General features: G+C 42.8%; 1 protein-coding gene and 1 long non-coding RNA gene across 5 annotated transcripts in view; one reads left to right on the forward strand and one right to left on the reverse strand.

Moving 5' to 3' along the window:
- The window catches only part of LOC133512158 (contactin-associated protein-like 5), a 219,008-nt gene that overhangs the window by 140,152 nt on the left and 62,332 nt on the right, over positions 1 to 16,524 (forward strand). For all 4 annotated transcript variants that reach the window (XM_061841507.1, XM_061841508.1, XM_061841510.1 and 1 more), the window contains one exon: positions 10,447 to 10,566. In XM_061841507.1, coding sequence (XP_061697491.1) covers positions 10,447 to 10,566 — 120 coding nt within the window. The remainder of the gene's footprint in view (positions 1 to 10,446; positions 10,567 to 16,524) is intronic.
- On the reverse strand, positions 5,826 to 9,824 carry LOC133512159 (uncharacterized). The gene is made up of 3 exons (XR_009798113.1): positions 9,747 to 9,824; positions 9,367 to 9,513; positions 5,826 to 6,967 (listed from the first exon to the last, which is right to left on the reverse strand). It is a non-coding gene; the product is annotated as an uncharacterized LOC133512159 (long non-coding RNA).

Below are 16,524 nucleotides of genomic sequence, written 5' to 3' on the forward strand. Positions count from 1 at the left end.
TTCTGTGGTAAATTCCTGCCTGGCCTTCATCTTCATTTTGCTCTAAAGTACTTTGCATCTTTTGATGTTGCAACCGAACTTTCTGTCATCAACTTTTCTCAATCTACCCATTTGATGTCCATTACAGTACATATTACTGGCTATAGAGCTCGTGCACCTCCGTCAAAAAAATCACGTGACCTCGCCATATTGCCGGTCAAACAAAGCATTGTTGCAAGTAAATTTCGTTGAGACGAAAGGAAAATGTCTTATAGCACGACACCCAGAGTTTTATTCAATACCATTAAACATTTAGAAGGTGATAATAAACAAAGGTATGTGGAAAAATGAGAAACACTTGGCATAGAGGATCGATATTTTATGCCAAAATCGATGTTTTTCCCGATAAAATTGTGAACTGTTAATTGCCTTCCGCTTGTCTTGCACAACTGGATACACATGTCGGCGATATTTACGCAGAAAAGTTTGAAAGTGTATAAAAGTCTTGATGCTTTCAAATACTTCGTTGCTGGATCTGTTCTCAATCAGGAATAAATCCCACATAGTGATGGACCTACTCAGATTTTTTTCAACACAAATACCAATATTTAAATAAATGACCCCTGGTTTTACACAAACTCGCATTCATTTACTATGATTGGAAAAAAAAATTCTGACACGGAGTCATCTCCTCCTTACATGGAAGTGTATTGCTGCCACACTCTTACCTCCGTAAACCTCTCTGTGACAGTTTATTTTTTTTTTAAATACGCATTGTCCTCAAATGAGTCAACTTGGCATTATAAATACTTCTTGATAATTTGAGATTGAGAAGAATAATTGCTGAAATCCATCGATCTTTTCTCGTCTTTTCAGCTTGTATTCTACAAAATGATATCTTTGAAGAACTGTCTCGTCTGTTGTGACAACCAACAGCACAATAGGTCTCGGGCAATTTGAAAAATCTGCTCCGGTTCAACGACTCCCACACTTCCAAGCGGCAAGGTTTGACTGGCAATATGGCGCTGTACAAACTGTAACGTCACGTGCACAAGATGTATATTGGGTGTTTGTGAATTCACTGATTGATTGACCATCTTCCCTCTGCTTCACATACATGAAATAGCCCTAAACGTTGCTTCTTTTTAACCCATAGAATGCCTGTAAATGTCATCTTAAAAGCCACAACACCACTCTGAAAGTGACCACAATAGACCTTCAGAACGCCTTGTGGTATGAATAATCAACATGTCACTTGTCAAACTTAAAATAAAATAAAAACCAACACGTTGAGCTCTTGTATCACTTTGAGTTGGATACTGTAGTCATCACATTTGAAAAATGTACCAATGTGGTCAGTCATGCTCGCAGATAAAAATGCGGGTGTGATTAGGGATGGAATCTCAAGACCTTCAAATAACTTACTGGAGTAATATAACATAACTGTAAATTAAAAATAAAATGAACAAATACATAACTAAAATAGAAAACTAAAATTTCAAACTCAGAAATGATAATTTCCAATTTCAACTGATATTAGTAGAACATAATTTAAAACGGTATTTAAAATGTTTCATCAATAAAAATTCTTGATCTGACAAACTTTATCTGAAGAAAAGTTAAATGCACTGGCCTGTCAAGGAATAAACATGAAGTCTATACCTGCAATGTTTTGAAAATGCTTAAAGTTTAGCTCAACATAATTGGCGTTAGTGGCAACAAGGTAGCGATACATTGTAACAAGCATTCCTGTCGGCAATCGTGATGAATTGTTTTGAGGGCGGGGGTCCATGCATCGCCGCGACCGCCGTAAATAGGAGGCTAGCTTCCTAGAACACGCCTTTATGTGCGACGAGGTGGATGATAGTCGCAGGTCTTTTTTTTTTGGGGGGGGGGCACGCCATCACACTGCCTCACGATCGATGCAATGAGTACCCCTGGTGTAATTGAATTTCCTTTGACATGGCTCATTATGTTGATGACTTTTGACGTAAATGCCCTCTCAGTACGTGAAGCGGCTCGGCACATGCGCTTTAGGCCCAACTTCCACACATGCTCAGTACGGTTAACCTGCATTTCCTGTTTCCGGGTGAATACTGGTTGTTTTGGAGCAGGCTTGTTTAATTAACAACGTTTATGAAATAAACGCGTAAATGAATGTCTAGACTACACAAAATATCAATATCTATTTTTTCTACTCGAAACAAATTTTACACGTGATTTTTCATGCTCAACTGTGCAAATTTGCAAGCACGGAGGCGCGCGAGCACAGTCGCGCTCGTCAAATGTGAGTGATACTGTATATGTATATGGCAGAGGAGTATATAAATAGGCATGGTGGTTCAGCTGGTAAAGCGCTGTCCTCACAGTTCTGAGGTCCAGGTTTCAATCCCAGCCCCGCCTGTATGGAGTTTGCATGTTTTCCCCGTGCCTGTGTGGGTTTTCTCCAGGCACTCCAGTTTCTTCCCACATCCCAAAAACATGCAATGTTAATTGGACACTCTAAATTGCCCCTAGTAGTGATTGTGAGTGCGACTTTTGTCTGTCTCCATATACCCTGACTGGCAACCAGTTCGTGGTGTTCCTTGCCTCCTGCCTGATCACAGCTGAGATAAGCTCCAGCACTCCTGTGACCCTTGTGAGGATAAGCGGCTAAGAAAATGGATGGATGGATGGATGGATGGATGGATGGATGGATGGATGGATGGATGGATGGATGGATGGATGGATGGAGTATATAAATACATACATTTGGATTCCAGGGAGGCTGTGTCATTCCATCATCATTGAAACGTGACAAGTTCTGAGTGTCTATGGCTTGATGACTAATCTCACTTTGTGGGTTTGTCCCGCAGGCAATAAATAGTATTATTATTAGACCTCTGTACACATTGACATTTTTGTTATTTTCTTTTAAATTCATTTATTTGTCTGTTGACATCCTGTATCATCACCTTGACATTTGCCATGCAGATGCCTGTACCTCATGCTCCAGAATACTGATTTACTTATTTTTATGTTGGCAAATGTGAACCTTTTTTTTGTTTGTTTTTTAAATGTTTGATGAAACATGACAGAAAAGAGCATCCCTTGAATTAAAGATAGCTAGCAATGAGTATGCATTAAAAGCACGGCCACTGTGGATGAGAGGTGAAAAGAAGTAAAGCGTCATACTGAGAGACACATATACTATAGTTTAGTACATTTTTCAAATCCTGATATGTCACTCTTTATCTACTCCTTGCTTAAAAAGCATAAACTCAAGTGACCCCTAAAGGTTAAACTTTCCCAAGTAGAATCTACTAGGAAAAGCCAGGAATGTTTCTAAAATAAATAAATAATACATGCTACCTGGAGGGGGAAAAATTGTTTAAAACAATCCTGAACATGTATATCCAGAGCCTCTAAAATGTTGCACTGTTTGGCCACAACATTAGAAACACACACATACTTGTTTGCTGAATGCAATATTTGCACAGGTTTTGAGATTTTGGATTCAAGTCCTAAAACAATTCAAAGTGCAGTTCTTTAATCATAATGACACATAATGATATGAGGAAAGCAACAAAATGAAACACTAGCTATTTTGTGACAATGTTACACAAGTGTAAATGAGTGAACTACAGTAAAATGAAACAAAATTATTCACTACTCAACTTTTAGCTACATGCTATTTACATTTGCATCGGTTTGGTAAAATGAGTTGAATGTAATACAGTACATTTTGAATTCATCGGCTTGCTTATTCATGACTGATTTGATGTGGCAAGCTGTGTGGCTATTCATACGTCCATTTTCCATACTGCTTGTCCTCACAAAGGTCATGAGTGTGTCGGAGGCCATTCCAGCTGATTGGGCGGAGGCGGGGTATACCCTGAACTGGTCACCAGTCAATTGCAGGGCACATATAAACAAACAACCTTTCGCAGTCACATTCACACCAATTTAGAGTCTTCAATTAACCTACCACATGTTTTGGAAGTGTTGGAGATGGAGAACGCGGCTTTGAACGCAAGAAGTCCAAACAACTTTGAGGCAGATGTGCTAACTAATGCTCACTAGACTTTTACTCATTAGGTTACCCTTCTAGGGTGGGATCTCAACAACAACTACAAACTACAAAGCTCACTTGTAGATTTAGTCTTTTTAGTGGTCACTGAGCTGATGTCTCAAGAAAATTGCTGACATATGCATTATGATGCTTTTGAACTCATACAGGTCTATGTAATGTTCAGGCTATGAGTATAAGGTTACACTTTAATAAGTTTATTTATTCTGATTTTTTTTTTCAAGTTTGCCAGTTATCAATTTGGATACATCTACTTTAAAAACATTTTAAAAAAAACATTTTGTGAAACTGCCCATCACCTTGAAGTTTGCAGGAGAAAACTCCTGGATCAACATCAAAACTCATCTTAAGTCTTCCCTGGCTCCAAGCCACAAGCTTTCATCCTAATCCGCTCAGAACTTTTTGGATACGTCTTGTTCAAACAACAAACAAAAAGCTCATTGCCAAATAAGTGTAAATATAAATTTTTGTATTGATGCAGAAGCTTCCCAGCCGAGTATAAATCCATCACAAGTGAACATCAACATTATTAGCCCTTCCATTTTGTATTCATATGACCATTCTCCTTAAGAATAGTTTTACTCCTTTAAAGGTCCCCTTTCACCAGAATCATTATCATAATCACATTATGTGTTTTTTTGTCTTATTTGAAAGAAATAGCCTTTGAACCCCTAAACAACTTGTAAACAACAAGATTTGATATTGCCAACGCGGTTTTCACAATTAATAATATTCAAGGCTCTGAAGATTTGAGGTTGGTAAAATTAAGGTCAGCGGCAATTCCACACATGACAAGCGAGACTACAGTCTATAAGTATGCCTCCTTTTTTTTTTTTTTACAGTAAAACTTAACAACTCAATATTTATAATATTTGATGAATCAGAATCCGGCGGCACGGTGGATCAGCTGGAAAGCGTTGGCCTCACAGTTCTTAGGTCCCGGGTTCAATCCCGGACCCACCTGTTTGGAGTGTGCATGTTCTCCCCATGCCTGCGTTGGTTTTCTCTAGGCACTCCGGTTTCCTCCCACATCCCAAAAACATGCAACATTAATTGGACACTCAATTGCCCCGAGGTGTGATTGTGAGTGCGACTGTTTGTCTTAATGTGCTGTAGCCTCTAGCAATTCAATGACAAGAGGGAAGAAGGTATTGGAATGTTTGTTTCTTTTACTTTGTATTGATCGGTAGTGGCTACCTAAGAAAAGGCTCTGGAATAGCTTCTGACCTGACTTTTCAGCAAATTTGGTTGTCTATTCCAGTCAGGGTTTGTCCTTTTTTGTGTCAGGACCAAAACACCAGGACTGATTTGATGACTGTTGTTGCACCTGTAGCTCCTCTCTAGTATAAAATACTTTGACGAGGTAGCCACCTGAGTTCTTTTCTTACTCCAATGTACGAAACTAATAAATTAACTCAATGTTAATTACTCCAAATGTCTATTACAAATTTACTCTTTACTTGTGCATTTAATTCTCTATCAAAAGTCTCTGAAATAATATTTCCCCTTATGAGCTAATATTATCCTAATTTAAATAATCAAGCTACCAAATAAACTCACCACTATTTTAACTGTCTTGTAGATGGTCAAATAATAAACCTGGTAATGTAACAAAAAGTGTGAACATTTCATAACAAAATAAAGGATGGAAAAATCAAACATGTATACACAACAATCAAATAAACAAAGTCAATTTAACAGGTACACAATGCACACATGCTAAGGGCCCAAACAAATATGAATATAGCTGGCAAGCAAACAAAATTCAAACCCCATTGTCACTGCAGTGCTTCCCAAGGCAGGAGTGAAGAAAGGTGAAGGTGGTTTTTCCTCTGTCCGGCGTCCTCACGGTCCTCGTCCCTTTTTCTTCCTTGAAGTCCAAACACAGCCTCGCTAGCCGCGTTAGTTCGATACTAGCGCCCTTTTCCTCTCCTTCGTGGTCCAAAAACACAGGCCTTGCTAGCTAGTTGCTAGCGCCCAAGCCAAGTCCCACTTAGCCCCTATAGTAGAGGCTAACTCAACCACGTTACAGCGTGATTTGAGTAGTCCACTCACACGACATACTATCCCAGTTGAACTTTCAACAGTCCTTGTTGAACACGTCGATCAACTTTTGATAAATGTCCACCGTTCACTTTCTTTGTCCTTTCGTTGCCCCCAACAACCACTCGTACCAGCCTTTTCTCTCTCTGTCTTTTTCCCTGTGTCTCCTCAACACGCAATTTCCTGTCCTTCTTAAACGATGGTTACAACAATAAAATGACAAAGTATTTCTTTTTCACAAATGAATCAAACACATTTAAATCCAAATCCCTCCAAAAGAAAATAAAGTTAGCACACAGTTTAACAGATATTTCACCACATTGCATAAAGAAAACCTATAACCTAATTGCTACTCTATTATACTGAAATTTTACCTGTACCAACTTGGGTTACACACCTGTGGCAGGCCATGCTTCCTCAGAAGCCACAGGAAGTATATCCTCTGCTGGGCCTTTTTGAGGATGGAGTTGACATCGGTCTCATTCTTCAGATCCTGAGAGACTAATTCCTAGGAAGGTCTCAACAGTTGCCACAGAGCAGTTGGACAGGGTGTGAAGGGTAGCTGTGGTAAAGGAGGCCTCCTGAATTCCACAATCATCCTACCATCTTGAGCGTGTTCAGCTCCAGATTGTCTCTGACCCACCAAAGCTCCAACCGCTCCCGTTCCTGTCGATATGCAGACTCATCACCATCTTTGATGAGGCTGATGACGGTGGTCTGCAAATTTCAGTAGTTTGACATCTGGGTGCATTGAGGTGCAGTCGTTTGGAACGAGAGAGAGGGGCAGCAGAGAAAGGACAGATACTTGGGGCGCCCGGGTGTTGGTTGTGTGTGTGGATGAGGTGGTGTCCCCAAGCCTCACTTCCTCCGTCCTGCCTGTCAGGAAGCCACCAGCAGATAAATTCTCTTTGAGGAGAAGATTCTGAGGATGATTTATTATTCATTAATTTTCATTTATAGACACTGAACATTTATTTGCTTCATTTGGAACAGACTGATTAGCTTCTTCCACCTCAGACTACTTCAACAAGTTGTCGGTATGAGCGGCCACGGAGTCCACATCTATACAGTCTGACTTAAGCACTAATGGAGGCAACAACACAATCTATCAGACCCTCTGAAATGGACCAATCAGATCCAAGATAGTTTCAGTTTCCATATTTAAATTAGGGAAGATGAGAAATACAATCAGAGCAAAGATAATTTTACATGTTGCATGATAATGCAAAATCCGACTGTGTCAAATGCCAACCGGGACCAACTAGAAAAGTTTGAAAAAGGGCATTTGGGGCATTTGTATGACTAACCAGTACTTACCATGCAAAACAGATAAAAAGGACATAAAAGATTATCAAAATGAAATAGAAAAACAGTGATGGAAAGGTACCTTTAACTCAAGAGAACCCATTGGGTCACATGTGACTCAGTGTAATTAAGGGCCCACTGTTTAAACCACCGAGGTGTGGGCACGAGTTGGCTGTGGCTCAGTCGCTGGCAAGGTGTGCGCGAGCGTGGGCTATGGGTCGATCGTCACCAAGACGTGGGCGAGAGGTGGCCGTGGATGAGTTGCTGCCGAGACAGGAGCGAGAGGCAGTCATGGATCGGTGGCCGCCGAGACAGGACTGAGAAGTGGCCATGAATAGGTTGCCACCGAAGCAAGAGCTAGAGGTCTGCGGTCAGTCGCCACTGAGGTAAGAGCAAGAGGTGGCCTGGGCTCGGTCGCCACCAAGGCATGAGCAAGAGGCGGCTTGGGGTCAGTCGCCACCGTGGTATGAGCAAGAGGCAGTCTAGGGTCGGTCGGCACCAAGGTGTGGGCAAGAGTCGGCTGTGGATCAATTGCCGCCGCCGCGTAGGCGAGCATCAGCTGTGGCTTAGTCGCCGGCAAGGCATGGGCCAGACTTGGCTGTGGCTTGGTCATTGACGAGGCGCGGGTGAGCATCGGCTGTCGATCGGTCGCCGCCGAGTTGTATAAGTGAGCGTTGGCTGTGGGTCCTTTGCAAGAGACTGCTGTGGATCGGTCGTCGGCCAGGCATAGGCTATAGTCTGCTGTGGATCTGTCGCCCCCGAGACGCGGTGAGAGTCGTCCGTGGATCAGTCCCCGCTGAGATGACAGCAAGAGGCGGCCATGGATCTGTCGCCACCGAGACAGGAATGAGAGGTGGCCGTGCATGGGTCGCCACTGAGACAGGAGTTAGAGGCGGCTACGGATCGATTGCCGCCGAGGCAAGAGCTAGAGGGGGTCCGGGGTCGGTCGCCACCGAAACATGAGTAAGAGGCGGCCGTGGATGGGTCGCCCCCGAGACAGGCGGCCATGGAAGGGTCACCGCTAAGACAGGCAACCGTGAATGGGTCGCCACCGAGACAGGCAGCCGTGGATGGATACCCTGCCGAGACAGGTTCCCGTGGATGGGTCGATGAGGCGTGGGCTGTGGCTCGGTTGCCGGCGAGGCGTGTGCAAGTGTTGGCTGTGGGTCAGTCACCGCTGGGACGTGGGCGAGAGGTGGCCGTGGATGAGTTGCTGCCAAGACAGGAGCGAGAGGCAGTAATGGATCGGACACTGCCGAGACAGGAGCAAGAGGCGGCCGTGGATGGGTTGCTGCCAAGACAGGAGCAAGAGGCAGTCATGGATCGGTCGCCACCCAGACAGGAGCAAGGTTGGTCGCCACTGAGGTATGAGCAAGAGACGGCCTGGGGTCCGTCGCCACCAAGGCATGAGCAAGAGGCGGCCTGAGGTCGGTTGCCACCGAGGCATGAGCAAGAGGCGGCCTGAGGTCGGTTGCCAACGAGGCATGAGCAAGAGGTGGCCTGGGGTCGGTAGCCACCAAGGGGTGGGCAAGAGTCAGCTGGGGCTCGGTCGCCAGCGAGGCATGGGCGAGAGTCGGCTGCGGCTTGGTCCCCGGCGAGGAGTGGGGGAGAGTCGGCTGCGGCTTGGTCTGAGTGTAGTGGGAAACATAAAACTGTACTCTACTTTGGCGCCGCCTTTGGCTACCGCGGGGCCCCAGGTAGATGGGCAAACGGGTGCCCCACAAAAGGTTGGAGGAAGCGGCATTGGCCTGGAAACGAGGGGAGGTGAAACAAATTGAGTGGGACAAAAAACATAATCAGGTTATGAGTCAGAATCGGGCAGGCGGTCATATAAGTCCAGGTCCTCCTCAAATTTAGGAAAATCTGAGTCCAGCAATACGTGGTGGTGAACAGGTTGAGCATGGGGGATAATCATCGCATAAGTGTGGTACAGATGTCAAGTTAGGAGAGGACAAAATGAAAGAGCTCACTTGTATAGGGGACGCTTTGCCTGGAAAGCTGAAAGCACTGGGAGGCAGCCCAGCGGCGAGACCAGCGATGCCGCATTTTACCTCGTGGGTCCTTTTCTGGCAAATTCGTTCTGTCATGCGCATGCGACATGGGGCTGGAGCCAAATGCTGGACTCCGAGGCCAGGTGTTGAGGGTGGTTTTAATTCAGGCAGAGGTCACAAGCAGTCCAAAAAGGCAGAAGCACAAAAACACACGGCAATAAGTCAAAGTCCAAAAATCCTGAAACAAGTTCCAAAAAGTATGAGGCAAAAATTTGAACACGAACAAAACCAGACTTAACGATAGTGGCACAGGAACACTGTATCGAGTGGAATACCCTACAAAATCCTTGCATACTCACACACAATGATGCAGTGTCACACACAATGGCGCATGAAAGTGACAAACTCAAGGATGATATGCCTGGTCTAATTAGCGTCCCTACGGCACAGGTGTGGGACTGCTGCCAGAGGCAGCCCCGCCCAGGGCAGTGGCTTGGCCATGCCCCTGAAAGAATCCATATCAAAATACCCACCAAAAAAATCTCAGAATGAGGCGTATTTCAACAATCAATCAAACAATATTTACAACAAGCAATAATTACAATGATAATCATATCTTCACTCTCTAATGGCAGTCCTTTGTGCCATTTCTAAGTAATTCATATTGGATTATATGTAAAAAAAACTTTTAAAAAATACAAAACTGGCCATCTTGCCACTGAATGAGTATGTATATTTGAAGGATCTCAAAAGAATTTGCACCACAAAACTAAGAATTATGATAATTACAAATTGTGGCTTGTGTGTGTTTTATTGTGTTTGAATGTTGGACTTTCTCTGTAACTATAGGTCATTCGAAGTACAATATATAAAACTATAAGCTGGCCTCACAATCTTTATATGTGCTGCACAAAGACAAGAGGTCAGCCACAAATAGCTGTGGAAGAAATACATCAGAAAACGGTTGGTGAAATGACATCAGGGTTAGGAAGTCCTTGTATTATTTTTCATTCTAACTTAATGGGACTATTAGAGTTGAAAATTGCTCCATCTTTGCAGCCATCTATGAGTCGTCCTGCGAGGCCTACCAGCTGAACGGCGGTTCATCAGGCTTCTATTCCATCGACCCGGATGGCAGTGGACCCCTAGGGGCCACTCAGGTGTACTGTAACATGACAGGTGAGTTCTCCCTTGACGAGCACAATGGGATTCCAATTAGAGGTCTGCGATACTGCAGGTGTCCAATACTAAAGTAAATACAGTGCCAGTATCGCAGAGACTGATATTGATACTTTGCAATGATTGTGGTGGATGCATCATAACATTGGAAAATCTGAAAAAGAAACAGTATTTTTTGTTTGTTTGTTTGTTCCTACCCACAATAACGTTTTGACATATAGCATGGTAAATTACTTCACAAGCATTTGAAGGGATGATCATTCACTCACAAGTGGCAAAGTTTACCAAAAATGCAACAAATTGAAAGTGTAAATAAATATTCACCGATATTTCATTCCATTGCTAGGCCTGAAACTGAAACTAAAGTATCTATCTCATTATATTGGAGAGGTTTTCAAACTTTTTGGGTGCGCGCCCTTTTTGGAGGTTAATTTTTTCCAAACCACCGCCGCTTCAAATTGTTTCTGGCATGGAGGATGGGGGTGATAGCACTGAAAATTATAAAAAAAATTGGAAGCCGGGTGGTGGGAATTGAGAAATTGTCATGCAGGGGGCACGTGTCTCTAGGGAGCAAGCCCCCCAGTTTGAAAACCACAGTTTTACTGTTATCAATCATTATCAAAACGAGTGTGGTCATCGATATTTGAATCGATTTGCTCACTAGAAAAATGCTTGCTTTTGACACTGCCCAGAAAACATCTTAACTTCACACTTTGACATCGCCACCAAAAATGAGATGCTACTGCCTCCTTTTTTTTTTTGTCTTTCGATACATGGAGATCCCTCAACTTGACCTCAATTACAAAATACATCCCAGATGCAAATAGCTCTCAGCGTGACGGCCTGATATGCATAATCATGACGTGAGAAGGGATTTTCTAAGGAAAAGCAAACATCATGTACGGCAAGCTCAGTTAAAATGGACTCCTTATCTAATTTTACTATTCAAACAAAGGATCAGCTAGTTGGGAATATTGCTTATTTGCTATTCTCTTTCTTAGTTTTGGTGTGAAGGGCGGGGGGACTGACAGGTGCAGAGGGGAATTAATTAGGTTTCGCATGGATGGTAAATGTCACCGAATGCACAGATGGGCCTCATCTGTAATGCTGAGATATGTCTGCATTTATAAGCCGGCATCATCCTCCTGCCCGAGTACGAGCACTTTATGGTGACGATCTGTAAATTTATCCAGGATCATTTAGAAATGTTTTTTTTTCTTTTAGTATTATTACTATTATTATTATTATTAGAAAAACACACAGACGAAGAGAACCCAGTCCTGTGGGAGAATAAGAAAAGGACAACAACGTTGGATTTTCAATTCTGTGCAGATCTGATGCTCTTTTTAGGAAAAAACTAACCATTTCTGAGGGCTGTTCATAATGACTAGGCCCTTACATGATGAAAATTGAATGACTTCAAATACTAGAGATTTCATACGTGTACACGTTATACAGTGTAATTATGCAGTCGCAACAGTTACTAATTGTAACCCCTCTCACCGCAGTTGACATAATCAGGAAATCAAAGCATTTTGCAATTGGACCAATAACCACATTTAAAAGAGGGATAAGATTCTTTGAATGGTAACATTCAAAACTTTGAACCAAACCTCAATCATTACTTCTAATGTCCCCCAAAAAATCCAAGAACTTGTGAACAACTGTGTAAATGCTAAGGTACACCTCAGATTTAAAAAAAAAAAAAAAAAAAAGCCACTTGCCGTCCCACGAGACTGGACTCGGGTGAGAATCATTCATCGAAAGACAATGTAATATACACCACAGCTGTCAGTTAACTTGACCCCTCTTTCTACTGGTAGTTGTTACAAGATTTGTCACCAATTAATTTGTGAGTGGACTGCTGTATTAGCCGAGCCGAGTAATCACATTTGAACCGTAGCATTATAAAACACACAGCTGCACTGGACACAAGTTTAAAAAACACTGGGTTCCCTTTCTTTTCATGCTCTACTCACACCAATCTCTGGAGGGCATAGGATTGTGGGTTGAAAGGAGGTTGGCTGTGGGGTCCCTGCTCTGGGTGCCCAGTTTTTGATGCACCTCAACGAGGCCAGTGGACCACCATGGATCCCTCAGTGTCTGAGGTGTCACGTCCATCGAGCTACTCTATGGGTGGACTCCTGCCCCAGAACCCCCAACCCCTCTTGAGTGGGTGGGGTGGGCTCCCCAGCTCCCACGGTACAGGCGCACCATTTACCGGACACTTTTGACGGTTCTTGTGCATGGTAAACACTGTCAGTTCACATGCATGTGTCTGTAGACACACACCCCAAGACTTATTCCGTGGGTGAGGGGCCACTCACTTGCAACAAATCATTTATAACTGCCTGAATTTCTTAGGTAACCACTCACTTGGACTTTGGCCCAACAGATTTTTATACTGTAATTTTCATAGCGACTCCCACCACACTTAAGTTATACAGTTGTCCACGACAGCAGTCCTACATGCTTCTCCTCCTGTCCCTGTCCTGTCCAGTCCTGTCCTAAATTGTCCTGCCCTTTCCTCACAGAGTGTAACATTACCGACCCATACAACACTCGAATCCAACGTTTCAGTCATTGTGTTATGTCACAAACAGACCACAGGGTTGGACCCAGAATGCACAACTCACGAGAACAGGTACAGTTCGGGTACCGTATTTATTCAATTCAAGGTTGATACACAGGTAGGCAGCCCAAAAACGCAACAGTGTCAGAATCACAAGGCAAAGAGGCAAGGTTGTCAATAAGGCAGGGTTTGGTACACAAAGACATCAAAGACATGAACATTGGATTGCAGGAATGTGACATGAAGGTACAACAATCTGGTAAAGGGCCAGACCACATGCATATTGTTTATCATGTGTTTAATTAAAACAATAAACCTGTCAAGCGAAATTTCTCAAAGTGACGTCATTTTGTTCATTTCATCAAAGCGTGGAGGTAGTGTGCATCTGAGCTCGGTGAAACAAACAAAGCTTCCAGTTACGGATATGCCAGGAAAAGTGACGATTAAACAACACGTGGTTAGAAAATGAGTTGTACCGGGGGAGGGTGGCACCTTGCGAGATTCATACTGAGAAACGTTCTCCATGCGGTAAACTCATTAACCTATCTATCATGGGAGGAGATGCGTTGCGAAGTCATATGAAGTCGGCCAAACACATCACAACAATGTCAAGGAAACTGAATGATAAGATGGAGAATTTGATCATTTCCATCCTCTTCCGTGGGAGAGCTGACTCCGGTGAAAATTAATTTGCCATGGCTCTACTGCAACCGTTCCCAGTCGGCTGAAAACTTGAGTGGCAGGTTAGTGTATTTAAATTTTAAGGGTCAACCCAACAAGCGGTGTTGCTGCTGTTGCACATGCTACCATAGACAGAAAAGAGGCATTTTTGAAAATACTAAAGAAGTATAGAGATGGTGCGCGGGATGTTCCCTTTGGTTTATGACACCATTTTACTTGTGCAACAAAGCCGCTCAGTTGTCCAGGAGTGAGTCGCTGGACCATAACAGATTTTCATAATGTTGTGAAACCTGTAGTCCTATTGGTTGTCACAATAGACGAGACAGTTCTTTAAAGATACCATTCCATCGAATACCAGCTGAAAAGATCGATGTATTTCAGCAACCTAAACGGGATGGACGGTGCCCAACGGAATACACCCCAATGTAGTGATCATTTCATTTCAGGTAGGAATTATTCTTCTCAATTTCAAATTATAAAGAAATATATATAATGCCAAATTGACTCATTTGACAATAATGCGTATTTAAAAAATAATAATAATAAACCATCTGTCACAGAGAGTTTTACGGAGGTAAGCGTGACTCCCTGTTCTAATTTTTTTTCCACGAACGGGATATGGATGACCATAATATTTAAAAAACAGCAACATCAGTTTATGAAGTTGTTTTCTTGATTACAGGCATAATAAAGTCTAAGATTCAAACACTTCAGTTAGATTTGATGTCAGTTTAAAAAAATCGTGAGGTCTTCTATATCGGCAATAACCTTAATGCCCTGACTTATGCAAGTTGAATTACACTATGGTACAATAAACATAGATAAGATCTACTATTGCAAGTTGCAACTTACCTTTGCCATCACAAGTTGAGACTTATTTCGTTCCATTCTACAGGACTCAACATCTATGACCCATCCAGCAACAAAGTATTTGTATGTGTCCTGACTTTTATTCGCTTTCAAACTCTTCTGTGTAAATCTCAACAACTTATTCACCAGATACATGGCTATTGAGCTGTCCAAGGTAGGGAAGCGAATTAACAGTCAATTGGAGAAAACATCAACTTCGACATTAAAAATGGATCCTCTATGCCAAGTGTCTCTAATTTTTCCACACACCTTTGTTTATCGTCTTCTAAATGTTTAACGGTATCGGACAAAACTCTGAATGTCATGCTATCAGACATATTTTCGTTTAATCTTAACGGAATTAATATTCAACAATGCTTTGTTTGACTGGCAGTATGGCGGCTTCAATGAAAATCACATGATTTTATGATGTAGGCGCATTCCCCCTATTCACATAATATTTCACAAACATAAACCACAATGTGTAATAGTTACCACTGTGGGACAGACTTTCATGTTTATCATTTCAAAAAGAAAGTGGAGGCTTCTAAGTAAAATGAAATATTTTCATCCGATTTTCAGTAGAAATTTGTTAAGCTGCATACCATCTCAACAGAAACCTCAGAGAACATGATTCTTCAAGTACTTAATTTCCATTTGGAAAGAACGTTTTAAATATCTTGTGCCATTAAGAAAATATAGGCCATGAAAAATTTGACAGTTTTCAAATATTGCCATATTTTTAAAAAATTCATTTGATATATATTTATATCAAACATTTGTTTTTATATTATTTTATTTTCCTTCATAATGGATTTCAGATTCAAATTCAGCATAAAAACAACAGCAACAATGAAAGTCCGATCACATCAAAATCCTGCTCTCGAGCGTTATCCTGCTGCCATGAGCATGATAAACCTCTAATTAATTCAGACTCGACTTCACTATACTGTATAATTATTGGTGAGGACTACATGTGCAGTGGATTTTACACCATGTTGGTCTAGTAGTCTGGGTTGTAGGCAAGTTTGAAGCCCAAGGCTTGCTTGCCTAAAGCCTTCGTAACTGAAGAGAGGTCATAACTCCTCTGAGCGACATTGGTGGGACGACTTACTCACCAAACAAACAGGGCACGTGTTGACATACTGCCTAACGTCCATATTTGATGCATGGCCACCAAAAGGTTTCTATCCATCTATCGCACTCTACCACTGACTGCGATTTGGCCATCCGCTGGGTGACAAACTGTTCGATTGGTATGGCCCCAATCGGCAGCTAGAAGACATACAGCCTGTCATCGAGGTACCCTTGGGGGCTGTGAGAATCCTTCAGCACATCCTGAACCTCAGTCTCAATTTCCCCTGTAAATACTGAGAGAGTTGCGGGGGCGCTGTACCTCCAAAAACCTCAAACCCATGCTCCTAACATGGAGTAAGTTTAAAAGAATGGCATCCAAATCTGAGTCAATGAAATGTGTCGCCTGGAGTGGCTGCCCCCATTAACATAAGGTGACCACAGGCGGCGCCGAGGCAGAGCTGTTTTGAATGAGATTGAGACTCACCGTAGTCAAGGCTAGTAGTGAGGTACCGGCTGGTTTGACCTAGCAGTGGGCCACAGTGTGCCCCGACTGCTGGCAGTGGAAGCAGCGTTCCTCTCTTTGCTGGCGTACATGTTCCTCGGGAGACAAATAGAGGCAGCCCAGCTGTATGGGCTTCTCTGCGTCAGCAGATGCACATGGAAGAGTGTTGGTGTCCCTGGCAAGGAAAAGTGTATTCTTCTGCCAGGCGTTGTCCCACTCACGATCCATGAGCCTTTTGTCAATTTTCTCAGCGAGAGCGATGAGGGAGTCCAGTTCT

The sequence above is a fragment of the Syngnathoides biaculeatus genome, chromosome 14, assembly GCF_019802595.1.
Source record: "Syngnathoides biaculeatus isolate LvHL_M chromosome 14, ASM1980259v1, whole genome shotgun sequence".
Taxonomy (NCBI): Eukaryota; Metazoa; Chordata; class Actinopteri; order Syngnathiformes; family Syngnathidae; genus Syngnathoides; species Syngnathoides biaculeatus.